Source organism: Rhipicephalus microplus, chromosome X, assembly GCF_043290135.1.
Source record: "Rhipicephalus microplus isolate Deutch F79 chromosome X, USDA_Rmic, whole genome shotgun sequence".
NCBI lineage: Eukaryota > Metazoa > Arthropoda > Arachnida > Ixodida > Ixodidae > Rhipicephalus > Rhipicephalus microplus.
In genome coordinates, this window is record NC_134710.1 from 139,576,937 (window position 1) to 139,595,572 (window position 18,636).

General features: G+C 39.8%; 1 protein-coding gene across 1 annotated transcript in view; it reads left to right on the top strand.

Annotated features, from left to right (window-relative positions):
• Jarid2 (Jumonji, AT rich interactive domain 2) overlaps positions 1-18,636 on the top strand; it is a 121,792-nt gene that overhangs the window by 66,208 nt on the left and 36,948 nt on the right. Inside the window, exons 13-15 of the mRNA XM_075877870.1 lie at positions 12,562-12,632; positions 12,724-12,838; positions 17,581-17,689. Coding sequence (XP_075733985.1) covers positions 12,562-12,632; positions 12,724-12,838; positions 17,581-17,689 — 295 coding nt within the window. The remainder of the gene's footprint in view (positions 1-12,561; positions 12,633-12,723; positions 12,839-17,580; positions 17,690-18,636) is intronic.

Consider the following 18,636-nt stretch of genomic DNA (forward strand, 5'->3'; position numbering starts at 1 on the left):
GGAGTGATCCAGCTGATGTGACAGTACTTTTATGTCATAAGTCAGTAGAATTGTTATTAACATGAATAATTAATGCATTATTATGTATTATTAGTGTCTTTTGTGTGAGCATATTATAATTACACTCATGTAATGTTAGTGAAGAGGGTTACCAGTTCAGTACAAGTTTCATGCTAGATTTTTGTAGGAAGATATGTCATTTGGGTGGAAAGTTGGAAAGATTTCAAAGTATGTTTGTAGTGGTGTAACAGCATCATAGTTCTTATTTGAATATTGCATTATATTAGGAGACAAATACTTTTAATGCAGTTCAACAAAACTAGCTATTGAGTGTAATAGCACATATTTTTTGGAAAAATAAAGTGCAAAAATTATACAATCATGTACGTTGATAAGCACATGACAGGTATCTGTCCTGCGTTTCTGTATTTAAAATTTTGTCGTTGAACAAAATTTTCAGCCTTGACAGCGTATTCCAAAATTGTGAATTCCTGTTGCATAAATCATGCTTGCTCACTATATGTTCCACTGCACAGCTAGACAACTGTCTAACTGTGAATAACTGACAAACTACAAATATAACTGTAACCTTGTGATGACGTTGCAAGTTAAGGCGTCTAGCAGCAGCCACTTGGTAGGGCATATTAGCCATTGGAACAGTGAAAGAATGAATAGGGTCATAGACAAGGTAGACAAGAAAAGCATGTCTAAGCACTTACCCAGTCTTTATCTGTGGTCTTGTATATTTTGCACTGTGCCCATAATTTGTCGTGGAAGGAGTTTCTGTTGTGGTTTTTAAGTGTACCCGCAGATTTTCTTACCTAGCAATATCATTGCTGCTGTCAAGTGAGCATATGCACTCATTATCCACAGCTTATCTCGAAAGAGCTCGTATATAGTGCCGTGACAGTTGACATGCTCGCAGCCATAAAAATTGTGACTCATACTGTAGCTTAAGCACAACTTCTAAATTTTTTTTTGTCATTAAGCTTGTCCGCTAAGTGCATCTAGACAAGTCAACATATTGCCTTGCTGTGGATAGTGCATCTAGTTGTCAGCTCTGTAGTCACGTTTTCTCTCAGTAGTTCAAATATGCATTTTGGTTTCATCACTATACTCTCTTGTGTGGTTGGGCCTACTGGAAGTTTTTCTATGCTTTGGTAAAATGAAATAAAAGGCCTTGTACTTTAGAGAGCATTTAGGGTGGCATTGCATGTATTTAATTATCGATCAGTGTAGCAAATGTCCGAAAACTGAATTTGTGCTTCTTGGTATGTACATACTACCATTTGTAGTGTGTGGTTATGCTTCATTTCTGGCAGGGTTATACTAAAGATGTTTCACTTTAACCTAATTTACATCGGCCCTTATAGCACATCAAGCTTCAAATAATCATTTAAATTGAAAAACCTAACAGTTAACACACTGTACAAAGAGGCAGGAATAGCTAGATATTGTTGCAAACTGCTAGCATTAAACAGTTAATAATGAAAAAATGACATTTACATCTTCCAACAAGTATACTGGCCCATGTGAAAAAAAAAGGAATGGAGAAAACAAAAAGCAATGGATGTATGACCTTCATGCAACAACAGTGTGACCCTGACCTACACAGCATCGCTAAGAAATATTGACTGCTTATTAACAACGCCTGGGGGTTTAGCACTAGTGCATGTGATGCCTTGTTTAACCATTTCACTGTTAAGCGTTTTTGAGAGTGACGCACCCGCAGTGCCGGCTTGGTTTTGGGAATATCGGGGAATCTTGAAACACAGAGAAATGGTGCATCGTGCAGTCAAGATAGCACATAGGATAAGAAAGGGAATACAACTTCATTAGCTGCCTATAGCGGCAAATGAGGCTGGGTTGAGCGAGCAACAGCAGCAATTGAGTCATGTTTCAGTCTGTTGGAAAGGCAAAGGCAGGGTGAACCTCTGAATTTGACTTATTGCAGTAGACATGCAAACAAAAAAAAAACAAAGTATGCAAATCAACGGCACATGGCTTGTACTTGTAATTACATATGTACATGGTTCCTCAGTGCGAAAGTAGCGCGTGCGGAGCGACGATGCTCTCCTAGCAAAGTAGAGTGGGCACAGAATCTCTGTACTCTTCGATATCTGTGCCAACACGTTAAGGTGCAAAAATATCGGCTTCTAAGAAGATTTGACTGTTGGCACAACCAGTTGATTCACACTTAATAATACCAGCTTTGCACTTGGTGTTAATTTTTTATTGCACAATTACGAACATACTAATACGTCAATGACAGTAAAATAATTAATGATGTGGAAACACTACTATACAAAATTTTTGTCTGTCCTCACCTTGCCGTGACCAATCATAATTGCCCTTCTTTTCAAAGGAATGATTCTTGCTTACCTTGATTTTGCATGCATGCAGCGCCTAATGTTCCCTGAGGCAATTATTGATACACTAGCCAAATTTTGTAATGTAAGCTTAACCATAACTAATAGACCAATAGACATAAAATAAACTACCTGTATCATGTAAGATATAAATTTGACTCGATTTTCACCATATGTGCTTTTTCTACATATGCATGCCATATATTTTTGTAATGGCAGTTTTCTGCAATAAAAATTTAGTTGCTAGTTGCAACTTACTCTGTCAGGTTCAGCCTTTTTCTATGTTCATCACTGCTTTCATTTAAATTATTGGGCCACCAGGTGGCCCAGTTAACAACGAACCCAGCAGGAAATGAAGTAAAAAAAAAGATTTAGGGGACATTATTTGAAGCTTTAACCTAACTTTGTTACTTCAAGTAGTCAAGAAATCGTGAAAAATTGGATGCCAACTATATGTACTAAATGTTCATGTGTAGACAAACTATTTTGAGATATTTTTAATGTAATATGTTTTCTTTAGCCAATATTATTTTTTGTTGACTAAATTTAGACCTTCAACGTATTAACTTCCGTTTTATAATTCGAACAGGAAGCGGAATTACACAACCATGAGCAGGTATGGCTGCTTGCAGTTTTACTCTTTTAGTTATTTTTTATTACTTTTGCTTTGCAGAGATAATGTATATATAATCTACTGTATAGGCATTTGTTATTAACTACATTAACTTTGTGGATTTCTTCTGTGTTAGTTTTTTATAATTTTTGTGCAATTTTTCTTAGGCTCTACTTATTAATTACAACTTCTAACTGTAGTTTATACTTTGAATTTTATCATAAGCCATTATCTCATGCAGTATGTTGTAATTGTTGCACTGAAATAAGAATATATGCCAGCAATACAAGGCTGTGTATTTTATGTACTTAAATATACAACATAAATGTCGTCAGCCTCTCATCCTCTTTTTCATATGGAGTAGCATGTGGGCATCTACGTATGCTATGTAGGGTGGTTCATTTTGGAGTGATGCCCAGTTTTACTTGATTATTACACCCCAAAGATGTTTCAGAAGAATCGGGTCAAACCCCTATTTCTCCTTGAATTCAGAAACTGCTTACTAACCTACCTCTTAAAGTCAGATCCTGTTGGGTTGAATGAACTCCATACACTAACCTATAGACAGTAAAAAGCTTGGTCTAATAATGCATATAACTCCTTATTGCCATTATCGTGGATTAATTTGCATAATTATCCGAAAATGAACAACTCTACATATATGCCAGCGGAATTCTCTGAACTTGAATAAAGAGATCTCTCTCTCTCTGTCACTTTCTTACCAACTTGGAAAAAGCTGGACAGAGTGACCCTATTCCAAGTCACTCACTTGGTTATAAAGCTCCCATGTTTTGCTTTGGTATTTTTGAAAACTTTTGCATTGGAAAAAGCTGGACAGAATGGTGTGTCACTCACTTGATTATAAGGTTCCCGCGTTTTCCTTTGGTGTTTTCCAAAACTCATCAATAAAAACTTGGAGGTGCTATTTTTCTTGTTATTTATGAAAAAAATTAGTTATGAGCAGGAGTGCCACAGCTGTGCATATTTGGTACAATTCCCCATTTCAACGCGATAGCGTTAGAGAGCTCGTGTAGCAGAAAATCCGCCGTTGGCGTCGGCACCGTTGGTTGTCAGCGAAAAATCTACATTTTAATTCACGGATTCTATCATAGGATTTGACAGACGCAGTAAGTGCTTATGTGGACTTTATCATTGTTTGCTCAGGGGGATAGATCGAAATGCTAGTTTTATTGAAACAGCAGTGCTCATGTTTACTGTGCATGATTTAGGTGATGCTGAATGGCTTTAGCATATTTAATTTGCTAAATGTAAGCCTTTTTTGCTCCAAATTTGTTTTTTCGTGATAAAAAATAGACGTTTTACTTCCCGTAACCTGCTCCATATTTGCATTTTAGTGCTCCAAATTCTATTTCGGCTGTTGCACCCCTGTATGAGATATTTATGTTAGTTTATTTCTGTTGCAGTGGTATTTCCAGGACTGATTTTGGTTACTTGTACTAAAACGAAATAAACGTAATTTCACCCCCCCCCCTTTTTTTTAAAGGGGGGAGGGGGTACTAACACAAAATTGAAATTGTACTACCAAGATAGCTAGTGGGAACAGTTCCCATGAGCATGCATATATCTGCAAAATGACTTAAGATATTTTGTATGAACTGAAGTTTGCGTGCGCAATCGAGCACTATACACCACACCTTGTGGCACTGACATTTTCATAAGTAACCTTGGGTTTCCCCCTGCTTTCCTCACGTCACCACTCTGCAGGTGATGCATCAAGTAATCATGGCGTCATAGCCACCATTACTCTTTTGCCGTGTTTGCGCTAGCAGGCTAGTTCTCGGCGGCTGCTTGCAAGTTCGTGGCCTTAGCACACACGTTGAAAGTTTTGTTATGCTACACTGTTTTCCCATTTTCTGTTTGAAAGGACTTTCTTGAAGCGGACCATGCAGAAGTGCATCACAGTTCTGTGTGGTAGCGTGGCTCAGTGTTGCACATGCTAGGTGGCGATAATTCCACCCGTCGGCATGTCGTTTTTGGAGCTCTCAAACCGAAACTGAGACTGGTCGGTAATGAGGAGGCTGTAATCAATTATCTGTTGCATGCATCCGCAAACGATGTGCCACGTTATGACTAACAGGCTCCCAGCAACACACTGCAGCAAAATAACGCGAGGACAAAATATTTGTGTCAGTGTGTTTTTAATTCTACTGAAACATATATATTAAAAAATATCACAATTTCATTTATAAAGACAAAACAAGCATGTTAATGCAAAGAAAATGAGATGCACTAACAAACTGGGAGAAAAAAAAAGAAAGAATCAATGATGCAGATGCACTTTTTTCTTCCTTTGTCCCTGTTTGTTAGTACACCCCATTTCTCGCATTAAGATGAACCAATACGAACTATCCCAAATGGTTGTTTTGCTTCAAAACAAGCATGACTTGATAGTATTTTTTTCCCAGTCATTGTTAGATGCTCTTAAAGAGTAATCTTCAGTCAGCCATTGATCTGAAAAATCACTAATGAAGAGTACATAAGAGGACATAAGTGCTCTTAAAAGCAGGCATTTCAAGTTTAAATGCTCTTCACCGAAGTTACTCTTTGGAGATTTTAGCATTTATATTATGTAAATCTGCCTGTTTGGTGGTGAGGATGTTCTCAAGCAAGTGGCCTTTCAGGGAGATAAAGGGTGCCTTGCAACACTTCCTTAACATAGTTGGAAAATGTGGCCGATATGTAGTCAAGGCACCTGTGAACATGTTGCTTAAATGTTTTACATAGCGCTCCATAAGGCAGGTAACTTTCTTATTTCCTGTAAAAGTCGGCCATAAATCATTTGCTCCTGAACCAAAGATATGTCAGGTGGGATTGACATGGGTATCGGGTGATTTCATGATTGCGAAATTGTCCTCTTTAATGCTTTGGTTGTTTTCTATTTAGTTGTCTTCTTTAATACTTCTCATTTTCATTCCTGTGTTGCTTGGGCTTAAAAAAGTATGCCTTCCATTTTTTATTTAGAATTTATTTTAACTAAAAAAAAATGTGTCTTCAAAAGCGCTAAAGAATATCTGATTTTGGTTTTGATCAACAGTCGTTCATTAAATGTTTAATTTTCTTCTACATTCACATTAGGCAGCACCAATGCTCGAGTTGGTCATTCATCACATAATGAGCCTACTTTGACAGTATTTACTGATCCATATTGTCATCTCTTTAAATGCCAGTATGCTTGCAAGGCTCTGGCCCTTTCACATACGTCACACTAGATGCCTTGGCAGACATTACTTTGTACTTTATACTAATTAAATGTGCCCCCCAAAAAAAGATGCCTTGGCAGACATTACTTTGTACTTTATACTAATTAAATGTGCCCCAAAAATTCACAACCTGGGTACATCTGATTTTCGTTGTTAAAACTAATGCAGGACAAACCTGGTGTGCACCAGGCAGTGCATGCATAGCTTGGCCAGACTTAAGCATGAAAGCTGCATTATAACTCTTCAGCAGCTGCATAATGTACTTAGAGGGGCCCTGCAACACTTTTTGAGCATGGTCAGAAAATGCTGCTGATCGGTAGTGGAGACTACCGAGAGCATGTGAGCGAAACAATATAGCACAGCACGCGGCCTGGAATTCACAATAAATCATTAAAGTGTCGTAAAAATTGCTTATTCTCTCTACAAACGGCTGAAGACGTTTAAAAATCACTCATAGAAGGCTATCTATCAGCCAATGACTGATATGAACATGGCACACTCGGTTGTTACAGGAATCTCCGCTGGAGGCCGCGACTTGTCCAGGTGTGCCCACGCGATCAAACTGAAAAAGTCATGTATGCAAATAAAATAAAATAAAAAAGTGCTCAAGGTCTCAAGGTGCGCGCAACGTATTTTCTTTGCCCCTGCCATCCCTCTCTGCTTAGCTGCCAGCGCTTTTGTGGAAACGAGAGAAGGGAGAATGTGATTACAGCTTGCGAAAAATTTTTGCAACTCTGCTCGTACTGAGCGAATCCTTAAAATTTTTGCGGCATTGAATTTGTTATGCAATAAGCTCTTTAATGAATCCATTTCGTTGTTACTCGAAAAAGTTTTTTAGGGCACCTTTCATATGTCACTGTAGTACATCACAGTCTTGTATAGGTGTGCTGGAAGCTTGTGTGCTCAGGTTTGGGTGCACGTTAAAGAATCCCAGGTGGTCGAAATTTCCAGAGCTCTCCACTACGGCGTTTCTCATAATCATACGATTGTTTTGGGACGTTAAACCCCACATATTAATCAATCGGGTGTGCTGGCACCAGACTAGTCTGAGCCGAAAGTTGAGAGAAAAGAAGGGGAGAGTACCCAATGCCATGATGTGCAGTAACGTAACCTCTTAAGCCTTGTTATCCCCCTTTGTATAGCTTGCAGTTCTTTTCTTGAGACAAAAGAAGAAAGATTACACTCAGAGTGTGCAACAAGTAAATGTAAATCTGCTTACACTTGATGTAATTGAAAAATTTCTGCAGGAGGAAATGGTGAGGCAATGAGATCAATGTGAGGTATTCTTATGATTACAGTCAAACCCCTTTATAAGAGACACTTATATAAGAGACAAATGCGTATAAGAGACACCGGTGTGCTTACATTGAAATAGGGGTTGATAAGAAAATGCATACAAGGTGCCCTGCTTCTAAGAGACAATAACTGCTGCCCAGAGCATGCCTCTTATAAAGGGTTTCAACTGTATTTGGAAGTGCTGCAGGGCCTTTTTAAGGTTTAAAAAATAGTAATGAATGAGGTAACTCTTCATCAGTTTGGTGGGATCTGTTTGATTTTTATATCTGATCAAGGATAGTTCTAGCCACTTTTGCTGATCCTGCTGGGTAAACTGTAATAACATCCTGGAACTGCTAACATTGCATTGCCTAAGCGTGCCATATGATTCCCAATCATATCAAATCTTTTTTTGTGTGTGTGTGTATTTCTACGTAACAATATTGTAAACTTTCTCTATTCTTGTCCATGCAAATTTTACCTATAGACTATTTTACGGAATGGTTTCAGTGCTGTCACAGTTGGGCTGTTAACTTTTGTGTTATGCATTTTCAACAACTAAATAGAAAGTGTTATGGTATACGCATAGACATGAAAACTGTTCAGTTGGATCATATGATTTCTCATGGCCTTATTATTTTGCATTTCAATATACAAAAACAAGAAAACATCGACTTAACGGCTCCAGATGACGATGCCCACATGTTTTAGGTAACATAGTCTATAGCATTAGGGTGGTGAGATTACCATCCTAACAAGGCAGTCTGTTATTGCTGTGAAACTACTATTACATTTGCTCTTCTTGCACCTTATGTGCTAATGCTGGTTCATTGGTTTCAAGAGAACATCCTTGGAACCATGAAGCAGAGCTGTGGAAAAATTTTACTGTTTATCTTTGCCTTTATCCTAGTACTTTCCTGTTCATAATTAAAACAATTTTCTGCAGTTTCAGTTTTTTTTTATTTCAACTGATATTGACTCCTACTTGCTATGAATGATATTATTAGGTCGATGTGAATTCGGTGATTGATGTCAGTCTTGCCCCGCCACGGTGGTCTAGTGGCTAAGGTACTCGGCTGCTGACCCGCAGGTCGCGGGATCAAATCCCGGCTGTGGCGGCTGCATTTCTGATGGAGGCGGAAATGTTGTAGGCCCGTGTACTCAGATGTGGGGGCACGTTAAAAAATCCCAGGTGGTCAAAATTTCCGGAGCCCTCCACTACGGCGTCTCTCATAATTATATGGTGGTTTTGGGACGTTAAACCCCACAAATCAATCAATGATTGATGTCAGTCTTGACTTCTAATGCATTTAAGAGGATACATGTAAAATGTGTTACTACTGGTTCAATCTAACGAACTCAGCAGGAAATGAAGTAAAAAAAAGATTTAGGGGACATTATTTGAAGCTTTAATTTGACTTTAATTATTATCACACTATAGAAATCAATTCAAATGGGACAAAAAAACTTTTGTTCGTGTGGACCAATGCCACAATCTTTGAACGGTACATCCAAGGCTCTGCCACTTCAGCTACAATGGCGTTCACTCCCAGTCCGTTTTATGTCAGAATTACTACATTGTAGTTAAACACTACAAATAATCCCCTTATGCCTTCCTTAACTCCAATAGGTTGTGTCTAGGAAAGAAAAAAAAGCCCCCTAATCAATTTTTCTTTTTAATACTACGGGTTGCATGCTGTAAATGGAATATATCAATAATGCACTGAAACTGAAAGTGTTTTTCTTAGTTATGTAGGGTAAAAAAAATTAATTTGGCATTGGCCATGCAGAGGAAATGTATTGCAGATTGAGATTGGATATGATTTTTTGCATGTTTCTTCAATGTCGGTTGAACTCTTAGATGTATTTTTAGAAGTGATGTAATATACACTCCGTAGTACCTCTGTTAATCATTTTATTTCCCTAGTGCTTGTGTAGTTATTTATTTATTATTTTTTTTATTTATTTATTATATCTTCAAAGGCTCCGTATGGAACTTCACATGAGGGGTGGGGAACATAAAAAAAAAGGGGGGCAGTATCGAAGGTAATGGTTAAGATACAGCTGAGTCTGCTTCTTCGATGTCATTCTTGAAGAGCGCAGGATCGCGGATGACTGCCACGTCTTCCGAAAGGCCATTCCAGTCTCGGGCGGTGCGGAAGAAAAATGATTGCTGTAAATGATGTGCTGTGAGCTTGTGGCGGAGTCGTGGCATTTAAATTGCTTCTGTGATGACCTCGATGTTCTTTTTAAGTGATCAAGTTCATTCTTTTTCAAGCTTTACTTAAAAGAAAAACATCATAAAGTGAGATACACAGGTGCTGATTTTTTAGATGGCTTATGCTCTTTGGCACACATTGTGCATACACCTCCAGTCATCAAGACCCTAAACATGTGAGGAATCATTAGCTAATTTTTCAGGGACTGTAGCACACGTCTGTGGAATTCAAATGGGTGAATACTGGAGATCTGTTTATTTAGTAGTGGCCTTTCTGAGGTTGGCACAACTTTTTTAAAACAGGCAGCCCCAAAATGGGCTTTAGTTTAAATGAATTTTTTCTCTGAATTACCTTCCCCGCTAAACTATTTTATGGGGAATGTGGAATGTTGTGACTTTGACACAAAAGGGAATAGTGTGGTGTTGAACTCTTTAGACATTTGTAGGCTATGAATGAAGAGCTGGGGGCATCTATATAAGGGACCATCTCGGTATAATTCTTACCTCCACTTGCACTAACCATCTCATGCCTTCCTCTGTATTTTTTGTAAGAATTGTTGAATAATTGCATTGCACCTAGGCATGAGGCACTTACTGCAATATCTATGATGGTGCTCGAGCAAATGCTTGGTGACAAAACCATTGGCTACTGTTTCACCCTTGTGCCTCCTGCTTCACATCTTGTTCCTGTGCTTCATTAGATCAGTTCAGCTTATAACAAGGCTGTCGCACAGCAGCATTGCACGTGCCACATTATAATGAAAGTTATCCTTCAAACAAATCACGTTGCACACAACTGTAAAAAAAAAAGTAAAGTGTCCAACGCCAAGAGCAGCACATTCGGCATTAACAGGAAAAAAAATACCGAGGGACAGCAGTGGCCACACAATGCCATGTAGGAAGCAGGTTCACATGCAATTGACTTGTGAGAATAGTTCAGCTAATACAATAAGATATGCATGTTCCTGCTTCATATTTGAGCTATAACCAATATCTAAACCAGGTTATCAGCTGGGTGCAGGCAACTGATTGCTTATGTAGAATGCATAATGTGCCTGGACTGAAAGCATGCAACTTTTCAATCGTTAGTACACATTATACTGTACTAGTTATTATACTGGCTCCACACAGCACTTTGCAAGAAGCTGGATTTTGATGCCTCTTGTACGAACATATCATCAGGCTAACTGTGACGTGTAGATTCGGCAAATTAGTACATAGAGGAGGTCAATATTTATTTTTGCATTGATTAAAAGCAGCAAACTAATTTTGTGTGTGTGTGTGATGAGTAAAGGATAGGCACGAGGCATGTGTTGAACATGGAAGCGCCGCGACGGTGCGCGAGGAGAAAGAGAGTCACCAGAGAGCATGCGCACCAGCCATGGAAACGCAAGAGATTGGTCGGAAAAAGGCTCGTGGCATGCGACCGGAGCCGAGAAGAAAAAAATTCCAGAGGATTAGTTCGCACTGTGTGTTGGCGTCATTGTGGCAAGAGACAGTTTAAGGCTTAGGATTAAACTTGTCTTGGATCGGAGTTTGTTATGATGTCCTTGTATTGCCGATTAGTGTGTACATACTTCTTCCATTTCAAGGAGTGAATCCAAAGTGTCAGATTACCGTTTGCCGTTTTGTTGGGTGTGATTAAGAGTGTCTTGCCACACCCGCATCTCTCCCTCTCAATTCCATCCAATGCAAGTGCTCCTGAGATAAAATTCGTGACAGTGTGTGATTAACTCTGATCAAGGAAAAAATGCAAAGAAAAAATGAACCAAGAGAGCGATCATTCTTGATATACTTAAGAAGGGATACTCACCAGGGTTAGCCATTGTCAAAGTATGAGTGCCACGTTCACATCATGTGCTGATGACCCTGTCTGCTGAGTATTGATGTAATGGAAGGTGTTTTGGGGGGCTGATTCGTTTTGATGTTCAAACGTGGTTTTTCTTATTTAGTTCCACAATTTGCCATAAAGTGGGGAAGAGATGAGAGATCAAGTACTTTTTCTTTCATGTCTTCTCTATTTATCTGTTCAATATAGTAAACATATTTAAAATTTATGTCTCAATGTCATAGTCATTCACAGTGCAAGGACAGCTGAAATGCCAAACATAAGTGGGTGGGCCTTTCCTGTCGACGTAGCCTCACTTTCCGCTAGAGAGTCAAGATCACGCACAAATGTTCTTTATTGAGATGCTCTGCCTGCGACATCATTTAGCATGAAAGTTTGAGTTTGCTTAATTATCCCATGGTGAATCTGCACTGCTACTGCTTTGAGTGATGAATGAAAGAAGCACGAAAATGAGGGCTGTAGAATTCATAATGTGAACATAACATGGATCTTCTGCTCTGGTATTCGAAAAGGTAGAGGAAGAAGTGTTTTTGAAGTTGCTAGGCAGTGGGGCAGAGCATCTCTCTTGGAAGTGATGCTTTCATCCGTGTGGCATGGCAACATGGCATATGGATTGCTTCTTTTATCTGTAATAATAAACCAGTTTGAAAAACTATTTTATAATGTGCCATCTGAGCAGCATGTCAGCTTCTTAAGGGATGCCGTAGAAGTCCCAATTTATTATAACCAATATTTGTGATTGCTCCTGGCAATGGGCTCTTTCAAAGTGAAGCAGTTTTGTAAATGTAGAATGTACTGTTACCCAAGTTGTAGTGGTAGTCAGCTCATCGCTGCTTAATATGTTTCTCCAAAGAAAACAAATGTAATGTGATATATTGTACCGTTAGAGGTTGTTGAAGCTATCCCAACTGTTTTGATGCTGTTTAAAAATGGAGCGTGTAGCTCTACCTCACATTACACATGTAAAATGCTTTCCATTCATTGTATTTATGGCTTTTTTTTTTTTTTTTTTCAAGGCATCCATGGAACCTCAAGGTGCTTACCAACAACCCTGGAACTGTTCTACGCTGTATGGGACCTGTATCAGGTGAAACAACATATGCATGAGGCACATTTAGAAAAAAAAAAAGAAGTTTAAAAAATTCAGAAGCATTATTACAAAGAGACATATGTTGCAGGGGTTACGATTCCAACGTTGCACCTTAGCATGCTGTATACAACTGGCTGCTGGTACAGAGACCCTCACTGCTTACCGTGGATTGAGTACCTTCACACTGGTGCAAACAAGATCTGGTAAGTGTAGAATGACTGTCTTGAGGCCATTTTTTGGACTTTTGTCTTTTTGGTTGGGGAAATTGTCACAGGCTGTGTGTATTGGCACAATTATTGAAAGTGATAACACTGTTTTTCAGGGTTATTTTTTTTGAAAGATTTTTCCTGTACTATTCGTTACGTGTTTGAAGCTATTCAGCAAAGGCTGTCATAGTGTGCAATCGCATTTGCTTTCAAATTCCACTATCTGCCCTCATCATCTGACCATATAAGATGCCTTAGATGTTAAAAAAAATTACATTTAATTTGGTTCTTTTTTTTTACAAACGAGTATCAGCAAGGCAGTTGCTGTGAGAATCTATTGCTTTACATGTTTTTCTAGTAAGTCCTTTCTTGCTGTCTTAGCAGTGTGTTTCTTTTATAATTTTATTGGTAACTTCTAATATAGTTTTGGCTTTATCAGTTCACTATACTTAATCCTGCAGTCTGCTTGTTGCATAGAGAGAGCTAGAAGGTGTGGTGGTCCAACTTGGTGAAACAAAACTTCACTTGTGTGGATTTTTAGTGTGCGCACATCTGTGAAACTTCTTTCGCCTAAATTTGTCTCCAGCATCATAAAGTTCAAAAATCATGAACAATACTTACTACAGATGCAAAATTATTTGTATACATGTGTTGTCTTTCTCAGTTGCTCCATCCTCCTCAGAAAGATTGACACAGGCATAGATTGATACAGTACAGGCCGCTTATTATGTAGACACAGGCATAGATTGATACAGTACAGGCCGCTTATTATAAAACCATTTTACCGTCCATAGAACTTCATGTATATGCATACCACTTATAACACGAATTTCAAAAGTAGTGAGCGCCCGTCACAACAAAGGTGCACTGCGAACCGAAAGAGGAGTAGATATCGAGCGAACGAAAGAGCCTAGAGATTTCTGTGCAGTGTGCCAGCAACGCGTTGTGAACACGCAAAGTCGGGAAAAGATGCAGTTGCCAAGTTGACAGAGAAACCTTTATACTGGCTTGGCTTCGACAGTTTGTCAGCTGCGTGCGCTAAGTGAGCAACATGCACCAGCGCCCACATTGAGGGTATGTTACTGTTGTTTGTCTGAAACACAAGAGTTTCCCATTCGTTGCCCTTGCTTCATTGCGTGAGTGTGATCTCTTTGACACCCGATCTCTATGTTTAGGCAATCTTCGCGTGACGTGCAGGCATGACCTAGTGAATGCCACCTGCCTGGTCCATAGCAACTTTTTAAGAGATACTGAAGTGAACAATGAATCAGTTTAGATTGATACAGTGCATTCAGAATAGTTTAACATAGTCGATTGCACCATCGTAGGTTTATTAACAGAGGAGAAAATCAAGAACAAAGTTTAATTTTTAAGTGTTGCACTGAAATCTGTGCTCGTGACGTCACGGCTTTCAAAGTGCGTTTTTTGTATTTGCGCAAAATTAGCTCAACGAATATTTTTTACTCTTTGTATGTTAAAGGGGCCCTCTAACGCTTGAAAACATTGGTGCCGACTGCTTAACTTGTAGTGGCGCTCGTCAGAACTACTGCAAGCGGAAATTACGCCGGAAGGTTGCCGCCATATGATTGGATAAATGTAACTTTAAATGTCATCGCGGCATTGGATCAAAATAGAGATTACTATTGGATTTATTTTTTATTACCATGATTTTTCACTGAAAGCGACAGAGAATAAAGCTCTCGGACTTTTCCAGCTTGAAAACTTCAAAGCTGGTCAAAGAATGCACCGAACTCCATGTGCTGCAGGAGACACACAGGCGACGCTCCGGGTGCCGTTATTTGAAAAAACTCAAAGAAAAAAATGTAAGAGCGTTGATATATATACATAATTGAAAAAAGAGAGATCAGAAGCATTCACGAGCTGGCTTGTTTCGCACGTGTCGTTCCCTCTTCAAACCACATTGTTTGTTACCATCGCAACGGCGTTCTTAATACGCTGGACGTAACAGGCAATATGCCATGCGAGCTTCCTGTACAGTAGGGCTTTCAGTTAATTTCATTAGGCAGCCTTCCGACGTCGAAGGGCGAGGGAAACACGGTAAGGTGGGCCCGCGAAAATCAAGTTCAAGGTAAGCATCCATTTTATTGTATTTTCATATCTCTATGCTGAATAACTTTGCGCTGCGTAGCCCTATCGCGGCCGTTCTTGCGGCACTTATCTCTTAAGCCGTCAGTGTACGCAACCAGCTAGAAAAACATGTAAAACTATGAAGTCGTGAAAAGTGTTAGAGGGCCCCTTTCTGAAATGCTTTTTCAAGTAACCACGGAATGAATTCATTGAAAAAGCTTAATTGCCTCACGAACTCAGCACCACAAAAATTTTAGGAATCCGTCCAATGCGAGTGGAGTTAAAAAGGTTTGTGGCATGCTGCAATTGCATTCTTTCTTCTCACGTCTCAACGAAAGCGCTGGATGCTAAGCGGGGAGGGATGGCAGGGCCACAGAAAAACGCCACATGCGCCTCGAGGCCTTAAGCACTTTTTAATTTTTTTTCTCCGAATGCGCCGCTTTTTAGGTGTGATAGCGCGCACACGCGTGGACAAGTAGCGGCCTCCCGCGGCGATCTCTGTAACGAGCGAGCACACCATGTTCGAATCAGCCAATGGCTAATAGATGGGCAATTCAGGTGGGGTTTTGGGGCCTGTTCCGCCATGTGTTGAGAGAAGAGAAAGCAATTTTCAGCTGATATTGGTAATTTATTGTGAGTTCCAGGCCACATGCTGTGCTATAATATTTGGCTCGCGTGTTGTCGGGGGCCTCTACTACCAATCCGCAGCGTTTTCTGTCCATGCTCAAAAAGTGTTCCAGGGCTCTTTAAGTCTGTGGTCCCCTCAGAGGACAGTGTACTTTATTTTTATTGATAGAGAACTATGTAGGATCTAGTAAGCACTGTCAAAGCTTGTGTCACTGTATTTAAAGCAGGAACTTCCATGTGGCATCGCCATCAGCATTTTTTCACCACACATCTTATTTTAGCTAGCATGGTGATATTGGCACTGTGAAAAATAAATTTACTAATGGGGTAAGAAAAATTGTTTTCTTTTGTAGGGTCCCTTTAATGTTGGGGTTTGTTACCAAGTCCACTAAACCCTTCTCAGTAGCTGCAACACTTGTGTGTGATGATTTGAGGTTGTTCTGGACATGCGCACACTCCTGAAAACTTGGAACGTATCACACATACGTAGTGTGTAATTTGGTCGCTATTAAACATTATTTTTGTGCAGTGCAGTTTCACATAGATAAGCCTGCATAATTCAGGAGGTCCAAAAAGTTTATATACGACTTTCGGCGATTGTGTGTGCACGTGTAGTGTGTTCATTTTGTCAGCAACGCAGGTTCTCGGTCTTACTCTTCTAGCATTTTTGAGCCAGAAAGAAGGCTAATAGCCACATGTTTTCCATTTGTGCAGCCTTTGAAAACAGCTTGTTTTAATTAAATTTTCATGCTGCTTATAGTGCAAATATTTGGGATTCCGGTGACTTGAGTTAGGAGCACTCTACGCTCTACATTGTGAACTGATGCCATCCGCACTTCCCTGATTGGCTCAAGCACTGCATACGTAGTCTTTTGTGCACTGTCACTAGATTTGAAAATAAAGTATAGCTGATCAGTTTTTGTTACATTGTAGCTCCATATATACTCTATCAACAGAGAATGCAGTATCGTAGTTATTTGATTGTAATGCGACTCATGGTTGTAATGTGAAAGGCAATTTCCAGGGGATAAAAATAAAACAAAAATGAAAGGATTGTGTGTATCAATGCACTTTTTAGGCAAGTTGACTTTGGTTATTTGATTGTAACACGAGGGTTGACTTCAGGTACCAAAAATCTGGAAAAAGGCGCATGTTACGTTAAAGTAAATATGGTACTCAGTCATAAAAACCAAAAGGCATTTATTGCATCTTTTGCACAATATTGTCAGCTAGCTAAATTACATCCTCGATAAAATGCATTGAGGTATTGAGGATGTTGTACTCATCATTCAAAAATACCAAGCCAATACATTCACTTCTTGCTGGTCACTCATGACCATGTCATTTTCAAGCAAAGTATGTAAATCTAGGCATACTTAAGGGATTGGATGATCATCTGCACATCTCTTCCAATTAGTGCATTGTCATGTGCATGGCATGATGCTCCACAGCTTCGAAAAAGGGAAGCAAGTCCCCCTTGCACATGAGTGCTTGCTTGTATCTGAGTTCCCCTTGCCTTCAGATGGCTTTAACATCAACACTCTAGTGTTGTGTCCTATACAACTGTGCAACTATGCAGACTTTTATTTTATGTTGGGAAAACATTACCAAGGAATTTAAGAGTGTTAAAATGAAATATGTATTTGTTATCAACATTACTGCACACTTTTAGTTCTTAAGCCTGGATTTCTGTGATTACTCTATGCTGGATTACTGGCATGTGTTATTTTCTGGCTGTTCTTTTTTTAATGTCATTGGAAATGTAGTAAGAAGTACCAATGAAACGAAGTATAGCTAACTGCTCAAAAATCACCTTCGTAGAAAGTTTCGGTTTTTCACTGTGTGTTTCTTAACCAGAGGTTAGTATAGTACCTGAATGAGATTTGTTTATAAAATCAGGTTCATGAAGACCATTTGGCGTGCAAATGGGTAAATGCTTTGTTGAATCCTTGTTTTTTTGCGGTGTTCACTTCTGTGCAGTTATTGCCAGGTCACTGCTTCATATGAATTTTCTTAATGCGCAGGTACAGTGTTCCAGCACACAGCTCAAACCGGTTTCGTGCAGCCATGAAGGAGATAATGCCTCAGGTCTGCAAGGACAGTGTTATCTGGCTTCCTTCAGACTGTGCTATGGTAAGACGTGCCTTGTGATGTTCAGGCTTTAAGTTTGTGGGTAATAGCTAATCTTTTGATTACGTGATAAAACTATTATATTGCAATAGATATGTTAATTAGGTAGATTTCCATACAATAGAGTTAGCTGGCGTATATGTTGCAATGCGATTGCTGCTTGCAATGCCAACCTATCGACTAAAGAGAAGCGGGCAAGGCTGCAGTACTCTAATTGTTGTTTCCGCTTTGGAACACGAAACCACATCGCTAGAATGGGCAGGAAGTCATTCAATCTTAGATGTGGTACCTGCCAGCGACGCCACCTGACCATCCTCTGCGAGTTATCATGCCCAGCCGAAATTCTACACCCCAACGCAGGATCCCCAGCATTTTCTCAACCACCCCCATTAACCATGCCAACGGTGACTACCACCTAGAGTCACGTTGAGCCCACTCGCGTATTGCTACAGACAGGTCGAATTCGGGCAGAGTCTGGAGACCACCGACTCCTCGTGCGGGTACTGCTGGACAGCGGCAGTCAGCGCACCTACATTCGTGCAGACCTGGCTAGAATGCTTCTGTGCTCCGTAGTGGGAAAAGAAGAACTCTCTCTTGTCACTTTCGGAGAATCCAAGCTATGAAGGCGACTCTGCACCGAGCGTGTTAACGTGCGGCTTCAAAACCAGTTCGACAATTCAACGATTACCTTAGAAGCGTTGACGATTCCTAAAATTTGCTTTGTCACAAGCCCACCACTCGACTACAACATTTCGCACCTACTTCTGGAACGGGAGTACAACGTAGCTGACCACTTTTAACCGAGTACGTGGCAACCGGACGAGATCAGTGTCATCGTAGGATCCGACGCCTATTGGAAGGTCACCACTGGCAAAATCAACCGTGTAACTGAAACACTAACAGCAATAGAGACAATGTTTGGCTGGATGGTACAGGGACCCTTGTCGTTT